The sequence below is a fragment of the Chiloscyllium plagiosum genome, chromosome 14 (genome assembly GCF_004010195.1).
Source record: "Chiloscyllium plagiosum isolate BGI_BamShark_2017 chromosome 14, ASM401019v2, whole genome shotgun sequence".
In the NCBI taxonomy this organism is placed as follows: domain Eukaryota; kingdom Metazoa; phylum Chordata; class Chondrichthyes; order Orectolobiformes; family Hemiscylliidae; genus Chiloscyllium; species Chiloscyllium plagiosum.
The window spans coordinates 65,181,363-65,199,915 of NC_057723.1; the positions used below are offsets into that span (position 1 = coordinate 65,181,363).

An 18,553-nucleotide genomic window follows, 5' to 3' on the forward strand; every position below is an offset into this window, starting at 1 on the left:
ATCAGTTCCAGCAAATGAGATAGCTTCTGTTTCCCTGCCAAACACCATGCATGAGGTTCAGGATAAAAACGTACAGCAAATATGCATTTGTTCTGAAGAATTAATGTTCCTGGCCTCATACCTGGGCAGATACCAGCTATTCCTGTGAAGAGTTGTTGGGACAACAAAGCCAAATTTAATTGACTGGTCATTATAGACGAAAGTGCAGGAGAAACAGACTAAGGTTTCCCCTATTGTAAGGAGAGGGTCAGCCATCAGGCAGAAGCTAGATTTCTTTGATGATATTCCTTCTTAAAATGCCAAGTCCACACTGTGTATCTTCAGTGTTGCTGAGACATTCGAGGTACATCGCAAGATGTCCCTCAATCTTATCAAAAAAATGATAACAAATATTATTCCTGGACAGACATTGAGTGCCATTATGTTTCAGGAGCACATTATTGTGCATGATTTGAAATAGATGGAATGATCCTGTGGTGTTAATATCCTTTTCTGTTGTCAGTTGGCGACCAATGCATCAACTGCTTTGTTGAACTGTGGTATCAGCCCCATGCAGTGTGACTTATCATCTTTTGGATTCCCTATTACTTAACGTTAGCGACAACTACAAATCTTGCAGTGGGGGTGGCACAATGGCTCAGTGGTTAGCACTGTCACTTCACAGCACCAGAGACCTGGGTTCGATTCCTGCCCTGGGCGACTGTCTGTGTGGAGTTTGCAGATTCTCCACGTGGGTTTCCTCCGCGTGCTCCGGTTTCCTCCAACAATCCAAAGATGTGCAGGTCAGGTGAATTGGCCATGCTAAATTGCCCATAGTGTTAGTGGAAAAATATAGGGAAGGGGAATGGGTTTGGGTGAGTTACTCTTCGGAGGTTCGGTGTTGACTTGTTGGGCTGAAGGGCCTGTTTCCACACTGTAGGGAATCTAATCAGTGTATTTAAGATTATTTAGTGATATCAACATAGGGCAATTCCACTGAGAAACATTGAGAGTGTAGTTACATCTTAAACTGTTAACCTTGAGAAGTTAGGTTATATGTATTTTTATTGTTTCAGAAAACATCTTGTAGGTTTTTGTTTGACACAATAAATGGAGGATAGTTGGGATGTGCAAGTTATGGTTGTCCCTTGCTATAACATGTTTTATTGCGGAAGCTTAACCTTGCTCTGTTTCCTTATTCTGAGAACCGTTTCATATCTAGCGCTCCTTTGGAAGTAAATTTTGATTCCCTTTCTTCTTGAACATTCTGGACCCTGTTTATGGGGCTGTAGCTACCTTTTTTATATACCTGTGCAGGCTATTTAGCTGTGTGGCAACACAGTTGAGCCAGTTGAGTCCATTCCTGTCCTACATGCATGCACTCACATTCTACTTTCTTTCTCATTGGTTAGCAAGCATGGGTTGGAATGATGGCAGATTCTTTTACCTGACTCCCTATCTCAGGGTCTCTGAAACTGATTGCTATGTTCCCACTGCCACTCTAGCTCATAATCAAACTCCATTCACACCATGTAATCCAAGCTACAGCTTTGTGTTTTCAGGAAATAAAAAGCACATCTAGTAATCCGGTTAAAATCTGTTCTCGAAAATAGAAAATACAAAGTCGAGTGGGAGTTGAGTAGGGTGGAGTGGAGTGGGGACACATGGAGTAGCATGTTTTATCGGCATCTTCACCAAGCGTAGAGTCTGGAATATAAACTTAAAAGAACAAAACAAAGGTGGGAATTATATGACATTTTGAGAGAGGAGTAGCTGCATATCCCTGACTCTGTCAACTGAATAAATCCCAGATTGGTTCCTCAGTTTTACTGAACACTGACTCATTTTGTTATCATATTGTGGTATCAGATTTTGATACCATTCTGTGCCAAGTTTTTTTACCCAAGACAGGTATGTCTGCTGTTCTCTGGTTGCTGGCTGATCTCAGCCGAGCAGAAATATTAAGCTTTGCTAGGGACCTGCCACTGGGTGACCATAAATCTTTCTCCCCACAGGAAAAGCGCTTCTTTTAAAACAAAATGCTCTTTAAGTTAGTAGAAGGAAATCCATTACTGAGATGATTCTAGCTGGAATTGGCAAAATGTGGACTTAAGATCTTTTGATGGCTTTAGTACCTCTCTATGAGAGCATATCCCCCCTATAGTACGCTTCATCATTAAGCTGAATGAAGAAATAAATCAGATTCACCAGACTGAATTACAGTAACTTGACAAATAATGCGTAAATTTTATAGCCTGAGTCAAGATGCACTCGGGTAAAGAAATACAGCTTCATGGACTATGGAATCACTGGTGTTGCCGATCAGAGACTAAGACGATCAGTGAACATTATTTCTCAATTTTAAACGTTATGAAGGGATAGAGCCCATACTGCAAGATAGCATGAAGGTTAAAATTAGTAAGAGAAAGACCAAGCAAATTAGTAATTAATATCATCAAACCTAGAATTTAGAGACCCTTCAATTCAAAATGAAGGGCAGGAATTTTGAGGAAAGATAGCCAGACTGCACTTATAAAATATTTTGTCAGTCCTCAGAGAAGTAACTCAAAGAATATCTTGAAGTGAGTGTCCACTATTCTGTAAGCAATCATGGTTGACATCTTGTTCATAAATTTTAAAAAAAGTTAGTCCAATTCTAGTGGTCTTGCCTAAACCAGTAACTGTTCAAAGCATTAGTGAGATCACATCTGGGGAGTATTGCATATAAATTTAGTCCCCTTACTCGAGGAGGGATGTAGTTGTTTTGGAAGCATTTCAGAGGAAGTTCACGGGATTGATTCCAGAGATGAGTTTGTCTTATGGACAGAAAATGAGCAGTTTAGGCCTATACTGTCTGTATTTTTGAATCTAATTGAGGTATATACGATGGTAGAGGGGATTGACAAAGTAGATGTAGAAAGGATGTTCCTTCATGTGGGCAATCTGGAACGAAAGGTTCTCGAGACGATTTTTTGCATGTGGAGAAATTGTGTGTCTCAACGCATTATGAAATTCATGACCCCAGAGTGCAGTGGATGCTGTGACGTTGACTGAATTTCAGGAGGAGATAGATTTTTAATTCATAATGTGTTGTAATGCATTGAAGGATTATGGAGAACAGGCAGGAAGGTGGATTTGAGGCTGAGATGAGATCAGCCATGATCATATCAAAGGATGGAGCAGGCCCAAGGGGCTAAATTACCTACTTCTGCTCCGAGGTCTTATGTTATTTTCACCATCAAAATTGAATTACTTTAGTGTGATCGGAAAACTGGCAAAAATAAGCAATAAAATGATCCCACGTATTCAATAAGCAAAGAAAGCAAAAGTTCAACTCGCAACCTCCGTGGAGGAGTGGGAGATGAAAGCCACTAATTTAGGGTTTTCAGTGGAAAAGTGAGGTTCCTGTGTCTTTCCTGGGACACGAATTTGCAAATGAAAATGCAACATAAAACTGAATTGAGAACAACGAATTCCAAAATTTGATGTTTCTGATCAGATTTCTTTCACAGGATTTCCAGCCTTGCTACTTGATATGAGATAATTTTATTGTAAAATGTTGCCACTTTTCTTAATGCATGTTGATCACAAAAAGTTCAACTTTAATGTTTGAAAAGATAATGCCTGGCATTGATCCATGCAGACCAACAAAGTGACAAGTGATTCCCAAGGTAACTGAGTTTGACTCTGGTCACACTGAAATTGGAAAGCAATAATTTCAAATTGAGCAGGAGTCCTGTGTGCCAAGCTTCTGACTCCTGATCCAGATCATACTGGAAATGTGTTATTGATGAAAGATTAGAATACAATAGCCTGAATTGACGCTGTTCTCCACCTTTAGTTGGGTATGTTGTTGACGATCTCTGACTTGGCTCAAGAGTGACAGCTTAGGATGGTTTATAATCACTGTTTCATCTCAAGAAATGTCACAGCCTTTGAAAGTATTGATCACCCATTTTCTAGTTGCATTACTGTTACTTAGAGGGATCTCTTTGCTACTTATGATGCAATCAGCAATCATATATTTAGAAACTCAGGTCTCTTGAGTGGTGGGGTCCCTACCTCTCAGCCCAAAGTCCCATCTGTTGCAGACGTGTCATAATATGTATTAACAGGTTGATTAAAAATTGACAGTTAGGAGCTGTATTCTTCAGGTGATTCATACTGGAATTGGTAAGAAGGCAGGCGAAGACCTTTGATTAGTTTCATGTTTGTGGATAAAACCAAAGAGAATCACATGATTCTAGGTTGGATCCCAATTCTGTGCTAAGTTAGAGGGTGCAGCAGGACTGTGACTAGAATACTTTGTGAAGTGAGGACCATAAATCAGCCAGAGATCTTTTTCCTGATTACTGCCTGCTGACATGTGTGCACTTGAAGGCAAGTACAGGGATGTCCAAAGCTGTGATGCCAACCACATTTTAACATGCTGTTAAGCCAAGTACTGGGTTGTACAGAAGTGGAAATCTGTTAGAGCTCAAGAAAGCCATAGTCAAAAAATGTGGCACTGGAAAAGCACAGCTGGTATCTGAGGAGCAGGAGAGTTGATATTTCAGGCATAAACCCTTCATCTAGAATGATACCATGCTTGTTGAAGGGCTTATGCCCGAAACATCGACTGTCCTGCTCCTCGGACGCTGCCTGACTTGCTGTGTTTTTCCAGCACTATACGTTTTGCCCCTGATCTCCAGCATTTGCAGTTCTCACTTTCTCCTCAAGAAAGCCATACCCCAGTTCAATATGAACCTGTTCAAAGAAAGGAATTCATACAAATAGACTGTAATGTAAGTTTTCCATACAATAAGTCCTCTCTTAAGTTTGTAGTTGCATTCCTGAAAGTGATTAAAGTTTAAATTCCCATTAGAAGTTGGTCAGTGTTAAAACTGGAATCTGTTTCTTTTGGGCAGGAAAATATCCGTAAGAACTAATGCACAAGTTGAAATACTGTGCCATGAATATGCAGTAGCGTATTTCTAATCGAAATAATTTGCAAAGCTAAAATAAAATAACTCACTATAAAATAAAGCTGTAAAGTTTATGTACTTCCGGACTTTGCTCTGCTGAAAACAACTTTAAAGCATTAAGTTGAAATCAAGTACTTTTCTATATGTCTACAACTCTTAAAATATTTTTTTAAGAACTTTAAGCACATGGAAAAAATGTAATACAAATGTAACTACTGTAAATACACATGTTCATCTGATGAACCTTTTAATTGACCAAGCCCCATCTAATGGCAGAAGATGGTTGGTGCAGTTGTAACTGAAATCCAGAACAATCTTCACTGACAACTGCTACCGCTAGTTGGAGCTCAGAGCTTCACTGCAAATGCAAAATGGTAGTCAGGAGAGGGAGGACGCAGGAGACTTCAAAGGTAAAAAAAGAGGATAGGAACAGGAGCCAGGTGAAGGTGATGTTGAAAATAGAACTGAGGGCAGGGCCGGGAATTAGAGGAAAGCCAAGTAGCCCTTAAGGACTGAGTGTGGGAGTAGAAGACTGGGAAAAAGATGTACAGACCTCAGAACATGAACTCTAAGGCAAACAATATTAAACTGAAACTCATCATATGAATAAATGGCATTATTTTATTAAGAATATTGGAGAGAAATAACTTTTAACTGAGTCAACTTTAATTAGGTTTACCTGTATTCTTTGTAATATTAGTCTTAGTCTGCACATCATCTTGTCTCTTGAGCAACCAACTTTCTATAACCGTGTTCAGTTTTTTAAAAAAAATTAGCTCAAAGAGCTTTCACTTTCAAATGGTTGCTAAGTACTATAGTAACTATCCACTGCACATGTTGTGGCTTGGTTGAGATGGGCATTTTTTCAAATCTAGCCCTATATTGAGGCTAGCAACATTATTTACAAAGGTACATCTTTTCCCACTTGTGGAAGTGTTTTAGACAGGTGGCCACTTATTTCACTGTATTAAGTACATCAGAGCTCCCGGTTTGCCTATTCTTCTTCTTTAGCACCGACAGAAAGCACTCCATAGCTGTATATATTTCTTTGTTTCCCCCATAGAGTTGCAGCTCTCATGTCACAGTTGACAACTGTTCAAATGATTTGTGCAGCGATTCATACCTCCAGCACCGATTTTTATTTTTCAATCTAATCAGCTCTTAATTAGTCAGAAACTCTAAGTATGGTAGTGACAACTTTGAGACATCCACAGCAGCCTTATGCTGATTCATGGTTTATATTTCAGAATATCACTGCTAAATAAAACATGGGAAATTTCCAATGCCACACTGTCTAACAGTGCCTTTCACCAGTAAATTGATTCAGATCATCCTTGAAGCTAAATTGTTAAGAGCTTGGTGGCTTGGGGTATTTAACTGGAATAGTAATTCAGCAAGATAAATCAAGCTTTTCTAGTGATTTTGTCAGTATCGAGGGACTCCAATTGTATGACCTGTGTGAGCATTTCAACTCATAGTGCTTTCATATATTGAACACTAAGGATAGGAAGGTTATAAATAGAGGAGGAATATGTTAGGAAAGATCTGCATTTACTAACCTGATCTTTTTTGGGAGCGACATCAAATCCAGAAATTGAACTGAACTAACCACATATATACTATGGGAGCAAGAACAGGTCAAAGGTGAGGAATCCAGTGACGAGTAGCTCACTTCCTCTTTCCCCAAGGTCTGTCCTCTATCTACAAGGCAGAAGTCAGGAGAGTGATGGAATACTTCCCACTTGCAAGGATAAGTGCAGATCCAAAAGCACTCAAAACTTGACATCATGGAGGACAAAGCACCACATTTGTAAACATTCACTCCATTCACCGCTAACATATAGCTACAGTATACAGCATCTAAAATAAGCATTTCAGTATACAGCCTGCAACTGCTCAAGTGAAATAAAATTAATTACGTAGGAAGGCCAGAAATACAGCCACAGCAACTGAAACAAATAAGACATCAGAATTGGCCAAAAGGCAAAGTATGGTGGGGGTGCCTGAGCCAATGCTGCCTAGGGACAAGTCCTTGCAAGATCTAAACCCAAACAATTGAAACCAGAGAGACACCTAAAAACATTAAGAAGTGTGAAAGGGCAATTTAACCCTTCCTTCCAAACAAACAGCACTAGATGTATGTTTTCTGTTAAGCAAGCCATTAGCAGCATTTCAAGGTGATGAGGCCAATTAATTTGATACTTTTTAGAATTAGAATTAGAATCCCTACAGATTCAGAATTAGAATCCCTACAGTGTGGAAACAGCCCCATCAGCCCAACAAGTCCACACTGATCCTCTGAAGACTAACCTACCCAGACCCATTCCCCTACTCTGTTATCCTATATTTACCCCTAACTAATGCACGCAACCTGTACATCCCTGAATACGATGGGCAATTGAGCATGGCCAATTCACTTAACCTGCATATCTTTGGACTGTGGGAGGAAACCCACGCAGACACAGGAGAACGTTGAACTCCACACGCACAGTTGCCCGAGGCTGGAATTGAACCTGGGGCAGTGAGGCAACACTGCTAACCATCGTGCTGACCTCTGATTGGTCAAGTCCTTGGAAAGTTCCAGAAGGTAGCCAGGAGGGTAAAATAACCCAGCCTGGCAGGACTGTGGGAAGCCCATGTCTCCAGCCTACGCAGAGGTATGTTGGGATATAGCAGCGACAAAGAGATGAAGGTAGGTGAGGACATGGAAACAATCATTATCATGAAAGAGCTAGTGTTTGGCAAGCTAATGGCGCTAAGGGTAGATAAATCTCATGACCCTGATGGAATGCATCTCAGGGTACTAAAAGAGATGGTGGGAGAGATAGCAAATGTACTTATGGTGATTTTCCATAATTCTCTGGACTCTGCGGCAGTTCCAGGAGATTGAAATACAGCAAATATGACACCACTGTTTAAAAAGGAAGGGAAATTATAGACCAGTTAGCTTAACTTCTGTAGTAAAGAAAATGCTTGAGTGTAGTATCAAGAAGAATTGGCATGGCATTTGGACAGAAATTGTCCCATTGGGCATACGCAGCATGGGTTCATGAAGGACACGTCATGCTTACCTAATCTACTGGAATTCTATGAAGACGTTACAAGCATGGTTGTCAATGGGGACCCATTGGATGTAGTATACCGAGATTTCCAAAAGCATTCAACAAGGTGCTGCACAAAAGGCTGCTGTATCAGATAAAGGTGCAAAGTGTAACAGGCAGTATATTAACTTGGTAGAGTGTTGGTTAACTAAGAGGAAGCAAAGAGTGGGCATAAATGAGTGTTTTTCTGGTTAGTAATCAGTGACTAGTGGTGTGCCTCAGAGATCAGTGCTGGGACTGCAATTGGTCACAATTTACATAGATGATTTGGAGTTGGGGACCACGTGTAGTGTGTTAAAGTTTGCAGATGATACTAAGATGAGTGGTAGAGCAAAGTGTGCACAGGACTGTGAAACTTTGCAAAGGGACATAGTTTAAGTGAGTGGGCAAAGGTCGGACAGATGGAGTACAATCTAATAAATGTGAAGTCATCCATTTTGGTAGAGATGACAGTATAAAGGACTGTTACTTGAATGGTAAAAAAAAAATCTCAGCATGCTGCTGTGCAGAGGGACTAGGATGTCCTTGTGCATGAATTACAGAAAGTTGGTCTGCAGGTACAACAGGTAATTAAGAAGGCAAATGGAATATTGTCCTTCATTGCTATAGGGATGGAGTTTAAAAACAGGGAGGTTATGCTGCAGCAATATAGGGTGCTGGTGATGCCACCCCTCGAGTATAGTTTTGGTGCAGTTTTGGTCTCCTTACTTGAGAAAGGATGTACTCTCACTGGAGGGGGTGCAGAGGAGGTTCACTAGGTTGATTCCGGACTGGCTTATGAGGAAAGACTGAGTAGACTCTGATTATATTCATTGGAACTTAAAAGAATAGGGAATTCTTTGAGAAATATATAAAATTACGAAGGGAATTAGGAAGCCTCAAGGTTAGGGGGAGCAGTTTTAGGACTGAGTTGAGAAGGAACTTCTTCACCCAGAGGATTGTGAATTTGTGGAATTCCCTGCCAAGTGAAGTAGTTGAGGCTTCCTCAGTAAATGCTTTTAAAACGAAGACCGACAATGTTTGAACAGTAATGAGATTAATGGTGATAGTGAGAGTCATAGAGATGTACACCTTTGGTCCAACTTATCCATGCCGACTAGATATCCCAACTCAATCTACTCCCACCTGCCAGCACCTGGCCCATATCCCTCCAAATCCCTCTTATTCATACATCCATCCAGATGCCTTTTGAATGTTGCAATTGTACCAGCCTCCTCCACTTCCTCTGGCAGTTCATTCCATACACGTACTACTGTCTGTGTGAAAATGTTGCACCTTACGTCTCTTTCACCTCTCACCCTAAACCTATGCCCTCTAGTTCTAGACTCCCCCATCCCAGGGAAAAGACTTTGTCTATTTATCCTATGCATGCCCCGCGTGATTTTGTAAATCTCTATAAGGTCACCCCTCAGCCTCTGATGCTCCAGGGAAAACAGCCCGAGCCTACTCACCCTCTCCCTATAGCTCAAATCGTCCAACCCTGGCAACATCCTTGTAAATCTTTTCTGAACCCTTTCAAGTTTCACAACATCTTTCCGATAGTAAGGAGACCAGAACTGCATGCAATATTCCAACAGTGGCTTAACCAATGTCCTGTACAGCCGAAACATGACCTCCCAACTCCTGTACTCAATACTCTGACCAATAAAGGAAACGCCTTCTTCACTATCCTATCTACCACTTTCAAGGATCTATGAACCTGCACTCCAAGGTCTCTTTGTTCAGCAACACTGCTGAGGACCTGACCATTAAGTGTATAGGTCCTGCAATGTTTGCTTTCCCAAAATGCCGCACCCCACATTTATCTAAATTAAACTCCATCTGCCACTTCTCAACCCATTGGCCCATCTGATCAAAATCCTGTTGTAATTTGAGATAACCTTCTTTGCTGTCCACTACACCTCCAATTTTGGTGTCATCTGCAAACTTACTAACTATATGTCAGAGTGGAGCTGAGGTCACAAAAAGATCAGCTATGATCTTATTGAATGACGGAGCAGGCTTGAAGGGCCAGATGGTTTACTCCTGCTCCTAGGTCTCATGTTCTTATGATGAAAGGAAGAGTTTTTTTTTTTAATTTCTGCCTGCTTTACGTAGCTGAGAAGGACCAACACAATGTTGTGTCAAATGCTCTGGATCAGGTGTATGCCATCTTTTCTCCTCCGCATTTCTACTTTCTACAGTACGTCAGACAAGTGTTGAGTGGTCTGCAATGAGCTTAGGTTAACCACGGTAAGTGAGGTATCGAATCTGTTGTCTAATATCCCAGCAAGGAACTGGAGCAATAATCTGTCTGACTGTTATCCTTCCGAACTTGAGGTGACTGAGATCTATTGCAGCCCAAACCTTACATCTCAACCAAAATGCCACAGGTGGAGAATAGAACCCAAAACTCTGAGCTGTTTGCAGTTGAACTGGTCTTTTGCTTAAGATACCAAATCAAAACAGATTCAAAATAACTTGCAAGTGAATTTTCTGTTATCGAACCCAGACAATTATGCAGTTCTGTAGATCACAGACTATCAGCTGAAATCGTTGAGTTTCAGTTTTAGTCAGGATTTTGATACCTTAATCTGGCATGTTCCATTCAAGACAGTGCACCAAATATAATTTCTGATAAAGTCATGGTTGTTTTGAGTTGATAAGTTCAAGCCTTGGGATTAATGTTTACCATCAAATTGTGAAATACATCCATTATAATGTTGAAGAATTTAGCATTTGTTCTTTATATCCTCAGGTCGCTTGGCTTGGCTCGTGTATATAGTTGGTGCTGTCATTGGAGGCAGGTTAACCTTTACTTGCACTGATGAACAAGATTCAATGGATGGAGAATTAGTTTATCGGTAAGTTATTGTTTTCTTTTTGAAATATGCTATTTTTGTAAACTTGGAAATGCCATTTATGATGAGATATGGATCATATCATATAAAATTACATGGTATGAACTTTGTCTCAAGGTGCTGTCCTTCCACAGATGAAAGGATTAAACTCTCTGAGGATCTCTTTGTTTCTTTGAATTTTGAGTGATACTTTGATGATCATTACTGTTTATGGATTAAACGGAGAGGGTGTCTAGTTTCAATGACTCGAGGAATATTTACCAATTGACAATAGCTACTTACTGCATCAGTCCAGATAAGTATGTAATTTAGTGTTGGGATACTCTTGTGGTACAGTAGTAGTGTCCATACCTCTGAAGTTAAAAGTCTTACCTGTTGCAGAGGTGTGTAATGACATTTCTCTGAACTGGTTGACTAGAAGATGTCTATAATTTAGTGCAGTACTAATGGAGTGATACATAATTGGAGATGTGCTATTTTCCAATGCAATGTTCAGTTGAGGCCTGGCTTAGCAGGTGGAAGTTGTATATTCTTTGGCCATTGTCAAAAGTAGACTAGACAGTTGTCCTGGTATCCTGCATTATCAACAACACCAAAACGATGTACGTATTTAGGCATTCATCTTGATTGCTTTTTGTGGGACCTTGCTGACACCTGACCTCAAATGAAAATTTTTGTTGATAAGCCATTTTCAGATGTGATGTAGCACTAGATACATTTTATTTTTATTTTTGATCAGTGATCTTGTTCTACAATCATAATATAAAACTATGTTCAAGACATAACCTCTTGATACTTTTTGCTTTCTTATGTACACTTTTGAAATCCCTCTCAGTTATCCTCTTTCAAACTCTGCGTATGTTGAATATTTACAGTTTTCATATATGCAAACATGGAGTGCTGTTGGAATGTTTGTCAGTTTTAAACATGTATCAGAATTTTCAAGCATCATCAAAGAAAGCTGCAGTTCCTTTTTTTAACTCAGTTATAATTAACAAGCAATCAAAACACTTGGAAAGCTGAAACGGAGTTGTCAAAACTAAACAAACCAATTGCTTGAAAGAATTTAAACCCGTTACCTGACAAATTCACTACTTCCTCTTGTTAAAATTAGATATAAAAGTTGAAAAATGAGTTGACAATTTCAGGTATAGCACAGTTTATTTTATTTGTCCCTACAAGAATTGAAGAAACAAATCGGCTACTGGAGCTTTTATTCATTGTTCTCAAAGAAAATGTCTGGCCATGCGGGCCTGTTATATGCAAAGTTTTTTTTCTTGAAGACAAATTTTGACTGTATGTTTTAAGATAAAGGAGTTCTTGTGTTCATGGTTGAGTATTCCTATCATTGCACTTAGATAATTAGAAATTGTGTGTGTGTGGCAGTGTGTGAAAGCTGTTCTTTTCCCTTTCATTTCCTTCCATGCCCATGTCTTCTTCTGATCTCACCCTTGCTTTATTTTAACAATGTCCTTCAACCTTCCTCTCTGACCTTAGCAATTTGTTCTTAACAAAGACCTCATATACATCCCGTTATGCCCCACCTTGATGAGGTTTGTACACTCTGAAGCGGTCTCCTGCATCACCTCCATGCTTATTTCTTTGTCCTCAAAGTTTCCCTTGTACAGTGGACTTGCTCCCCCCTCCAGTGCAGTGAAACCCTGTTTAAAGTTGCCTATTTTAAGTCATTTTGCTATATTGTCTGTTTCCATCAGGTGAAAAGTGGAACTGGATACTCTGTCCAACACGAAGCTGTACCTTCATCAATTAAAAATTATGTTAACTATGTTCTGCTGTTAACAAGAAATAGCCAAGCAACAAGGTTTCTTGAGTTAAAGAAATAAATTTATGATCTGTTAAACCTTAGAAATAATACAAATGTAACATCAAGCACACAACTACTGTAACCACATCTGGACATACACACACAGAGTTAAAAGGAAATTGTCTAATACAAAGGAAAATTACAAAGTTTAGAATTCTTTGGTTAATTTTTTGGCTTAGGCTGTTTAGCTGGTAACTTGCATGTAGCCAGTTGTGGTGAATGTTTCAGAAAGTGAAAAGATCGTGGTTTGCAGTCTCTATTCTTTTCAGGCTTATTGCATTTTGCAAAACTGGGTGTCACTTCGAGAAGAGTGAGTCAGGAGAAAGGGTCTTTGTTCTAGATGTTACTACAAGTTCCTGGATATAACGCTATCTTTCTGAATCCTTGTAGCAAAAGCTACAGATAATCATGCTTCTCCTAAGAGTGGGTTTTGAACTGGTTATTCACCAACTCTGGGGCAATCCATTTGCAGCAGCACCTGTAGTTGTGAAGTCTCCTCTTCATAGACATTCAGAGGTCTTATCGAGATTTGTAAATTCCAGATGATGAATTTCGATGTCCAGATAATTGCTTCTTAGATAGTCTTTTCAGATTGAGTCTCAGCCATCCTTCATGATGTGGTTGTATGCTTGTAATGTCACTGGACTAATAATTCAGAGTTTCAACCTAATGTCCTGGATCATGGAATCAAATCCCACTAAATCGAACAGATGAAATTTGAATTCAGTAAAAATCTAGAATGAAAGCTGGTCTGATGGCAGCCATGTAACCATTGTCAAGTGTGTTAAAGCCTATCTGATTTAGTAATGTCTAATAGGGAAGGAAAATAATCAGAGCCGGAGATGTGTTGCTGGAAAAGCGCAGCTTATGCCCGAAACGTCGATTCTCCTGTTCCCTGGATGCTGCCTGACCTGCTGCGCTTTTCCAGCAACACATCTCCGGCTCTGATCTCCAGCATCTGCAGACCTCACTTTCTCCTCAAGGAAAATAATCATCCTGACCTGTTCTGGCCTACATGTGACTCCAGAACCTCAGCAAAGTTGTTGACTCTTACCTGCCATCTGAAATGAACCAGCAAATTACTCAGTTGCTACAAAGCCTAAATAATGGAATGAAACTGGATGGACCTCCGAGAATTTACCTCAACACCATAAACAATGATGGAAAAGTCGGTCTGCTGACCCTGCAACTCCTAGCATCTGGGGGCACGTGCCAAGATTGGGACTGCTGTCCCACAGACTGGTCAAGCAACAGGGTCTGTGGTGTGGTCTGTGTGGGCATGTATTTTTATCCACTATTCGATTCTGCTCCGCTTTGTAGGCTATAATGTTATTGTAGGCTATGCCACAAATGGCAGGTGTTCGTGTGGTTAGTTTGAGTCTGTAGCTGAGTCCAGTATTGCCTCTTGGCATCTCTAATGGCCTTACAGAGGTTGTATCTGGATTTCCTGCAAAGATAAGGGTCATCTGACTGGACTTCAGTAGGTAATGGATCTCCCAGTTCATCCATGGTTTCTGGTTGTGGAAGATTCAGGTTAACTTCTTTGGCACAGAGTCTTCTACACACTTGCTAATAAAGTCTGTAATGGTAGCGACATGCTTATTTAGATTGGCTGCTGTGTTCTTGAATATGGACTTGTCTTCACAATGAGGATGCGTTCCATCATGTGTTAAATTAGATCAATTTCTAAGAGATCAAGACTGGGCATCCATGACCATCAGCAACAGAATTTTATTCAACCGCAATCTGTAGCCTCATGGCCTGGTATATCGTCCTGTCTACCATCACCATTAAGCCAGGAGATCAATCCTGTTTCATTGAAGAGTGTAGAAAGGTACCTGCCAAATGTAGAAATGAAGTGTCAACCTGGTGAAATTGCACCTGAGGACTATTTACATGGCAAAGAGAAGTAGTTGAGAAGGTTAAATAATTCTGCAACCAATTGATCAGATCTAAAATCTGCAATCCTGCCTCATTCAATTGTGAAGGTTGGTGGATAGTTAAACAACTAACAAGCGAACAGACTGCCACAAATATGCTCATTGCCAACAATGAAGAGCCCAGCACATCTGTACAAAAGATGAGACTGAACCATTTGCATCCATCTTTAACTGGAGTGGGTGATCCATCTCATTGATCTTCTGAGGTCCCTAGCATCATATATACCAGTTTTCAATCAATTCAATTAAATCTTCATGATATCAAAAAATAGAGTCATTAGGATCTCCAGCACAGAAAAACAGCCCCTTGACCCATCATGCCACACTGGTCTGAAGCAATCACCTAACTATTCCGGTCCCACTTTCCAGCACTTGCCTATACCCTGGTGTGTTTCGCACTGCAAGTGCACATCTAAATGCTTTTTAAATATTATGAAGATTTCTGCCTCTACCATCTGTGGATTCCAGATGCCCATATCCTTGTGGGTGAAACAAAATGTCCTCACATCTCTGCTAAACCTCCTCAACCTTTAACTTTAAATCCATGCCCCCGGTCATTGTTATCCCCATCAAGGCGGAAAGTTTCTTCATGTTGATGCTTTCTGCGCCCTCCTAATTTTATACATCTCAATCATATCCCTTCTCGATCTCCTCTGCTCGAAGGAAAATAACACTAGTCTGTCAAATCTTCCTTCATAACTGAAACTTTCCAGCCCAGCCAAGATCCTTGTAAGTCTTCTCTGCACTTTTTCCAGTGTACTCTCATCCCTCCTATATTGTCGATTCCAGAACTACACACAGGACTGTTCTTAAACTCTACTTATCTATTAAAGGCAAGTATACCATATGTCTTTTGAACCACTTTATCCACCAAACCTGATACTGGACGGGACCAGTGTACATGCACACTAAGCTCTCTCTGATCCTCGGTACTTCTCAGGGGTCCTACCAAATATCATGTATTCCCTTGCCTTATTTTTCCTGTCCCAAGTTCACACTTATCCAGATTGAATTCCATTTGCCACTGATCAGCCCACCTAATCAGCCCATATATATTTTGAAGTCTATAAAGTTCAGCTCCTCACTATTTAACACATATTCAAATTTTATATTATCTTGAACTTGCTGATCAACCCTCATGCATCCAAATCTAAATCGTTTCTATAAATTACAAGTAACAAGGTGCACAACACTGATTCCTGGGATCCTGCTGAACACAGACTTCCAGTCAGAAAAACACTCCAACAATCACCCTTTGTTTCCTGCCATTTCAGCAATTGTGGATCCAATTTGCTGAATTCCTTTGATTTTCTGGGCTCTTCCCTTGCTGTCAGTCTTCTTTGCAGGACCGTATTAAAAGCCTTGCAGCAACCCAATTAGATGACATCAAAAGCATTGCCTTTATCTACAAACTTGGTCATCTCTGAAAAATTCAAACATGTTGGTCAGACATGACCTCCCCTAAACAAAGCCATACTGACTGTCTTGATTCATCCCTTGGAGATGCCGGTGTTGGATTGGGGTGTACAAAGTTTAAAAATCTCACAATACAAGGTCCAACAGGTTCAATTGGAAGCTCTAGCTTTTGGAGAGCTGCTCCTTCATCAGATGGTTGTGGAGTACACAATTGTAAGACAGAGAATTTATAACAAAAGTTTACAGTGTGATGTAATTGAAAAATACTTTGTTTGTTAAACTATTCTATACCTGACTTCTATACCTTCTCACTTGTGAGCACCGGCCCAAAGTATTCATTTAGAACCCTACCTACACCCTCTATCTCCACGTACCCCAGATTACCTCTGTGATCCTTAGTGGACACCTTACTCTTCCCTTTGTTATCCTTTTGTCCTTAACAAACAATCAAAGTATTTTTCAATGTATGATTTCAGTTACATCACAACTGTAAACTTTTGCTATAAATTCTGTGTCTTACAATTGTGTACTCCCCAACCACCTGATGAAGAAGCAGCGTTCCGAAAGCTAGTGCTTCCAATTAAACCTGTTGGACTATAACCTGGTGTTGCATGATTTTTAACCTTGATTCATCCCAGCCTCTCCAATTACATTTTGATTTTTCTCTCAGAATTGCTTCCGATGGCTTCCCTACCCCTGAGATTAGACAACAATGTCTGTAGTTTCCTGGCTTATCGCTAGCTCTCTTCTTAAATAACAATACCACATCGCCAGTCTTGCAGTACTCTGGCACTTCTTTTGTGGTCAGACAGAAATTGAACATTTTTGCAAGTGCCCCTGTTATTTCCTCCCTTGCCTCACTCACCTGGCCCTAGAGATTAATTTACTTTAAAGCTTGTCAGACTACTCAGAATCTCCTTTCTATGTTAATTTCTTAATTGTATCACAGGCCTCCTTGATTTCTATACCTTCTCACTAGTGAGCACTGATCCAAAGTATTCATTTAGAACCCTCTGTCTCCATGCACAGGTTACCTCTGTGATCCTTAATGGACTCTACTCTTCCCTTAGTTATCCTTTTGTCCTTAATGTGCCTATAAAACAAATTAGGATTTTCTTTTATCTTACCTACCAATATATCTTCACATCCCCTTTTATCTCTCCTCATCTCCCTTTTACATTCCTCTTGCGCATTTTATTCTCCTCCAGGGGCTTCTGCTGTTTTGAGTTCTTGGTATCTGTCATAAGCTTCTCTTTTTCTTTTAATGAAATGATGTATAGCCTTTGATATCCAGGGTTCATAGGATTTGTTGGTCCCACCCTTCTGATTTTTTTGAATATCTTGGCCCTGTACGTTTCTACTTTCCTTCTTGAATGCATTGCTCTGAGCCAAATTTTCTTCAAAGTAAATCTGCTCCCAGTGCATGCTGGCCAAATCATATCTGATTTTATTAAAATCAGCCTTTTCCCCAGTTGCGAACTTTGATTTCAAGCCCATCCTTGTCCTTTTCCATAATGATTTTAAATCTATCAGAGTTGTGATTGGTATCTGCAAAATGCTTCCCAAGTGATACTTCAACCACAAGAGGCCTTGTGGCTTAAAAGCCTGCTCCTGATGTATTTTAACTATTCTGCACCCTCCGAACCTTTCATACTTTGTGTACCTTAGTTAGTTAGGAAAGTTGATCCACTACTATCACTACCCTATAACTGTCTGAAACGGCTAAAGGCTGTAGAACATAGAACAGTACAGTACAACAATGGGCCCTTTGGCCCATCACGTCTGTGCTGACTATGATGTCAATTTAGATTAATCGCATCTGCCTCCACATGGAACATAACCCTCTATTCCCTGCCTGTTCATGTGTCTGTCTAAATGCGTGTCAAATGTTGTTTTTATGTATCACCTTCCTGGCACTGTGTTCTAGGCACTGTGTTCCGGATGGGATGTGATGGCCTAGTGGTATTATTGCCAGACTGTTAATCCAGAGATCCAGATAATGTTCTGGGGACCTGCGTTTGAATCCTGCCATGGCAGATGGTGGAATTTGAATTGAATTTAAAAAATGAGGAATTACGAGTCTAATGATGACCGTGAAATCATTGTCAATTGTTGGAAAAACAGATTGGTTCACTAATGTCCTTTAAGGAAGGAAATTGCCATCCTTATCTGATCTGGCCTACATGTGACTGAAGGCGCACAGCAATGTAGCTGACTCTTAACTACCCTCTGGGCAACTAGGGATGGGCAATAAATGCTGCCTAGCCAGTGATGTCCCCATCCCATGAATGGATAAAGAGAACAAAAACCTAAAACCCTCTGTATATAACACTTACCTTGCATGTCTACTTCAAACTTTTCCCCTCTCATGTTAAACTTATGTTCCCCCAGTATTTAACATTTCCACTCTGGGAAAAAGATTTTGACCAATCTATGCCCTCATAATTCCATTATACTTTTATCAGGTTGCCCCTCAGTCTTTGATGCT

General features: G+C 40.2%; 1 protein-coding gene across 3 annotated transcripts in view; it reads left to right on the top strand.

Annotated features, from left to right (window-relative positions):
• LOC122556776 (ran-binding protein 17-like) overlaps nt 1-18,553 on the top strand; it is a 1,066,498-nt gene that overhangs the window by 308,139 nt on the left and 739,806 nt on the right. For all 3 annotated transcript variants that reach the window (XM_043703926.1, XM_043703927.1, XM_043703928.1), the window contains one exon: nt 10,782-10,887. In XM_043703926.1, coding sequence (XP_043559861.1) covers nt 10,782-10,887 — 106 coding nt within the window. The remainder of the gene's footprint in view (nt 1-10,781; nt 10,888-18,553) is intronic.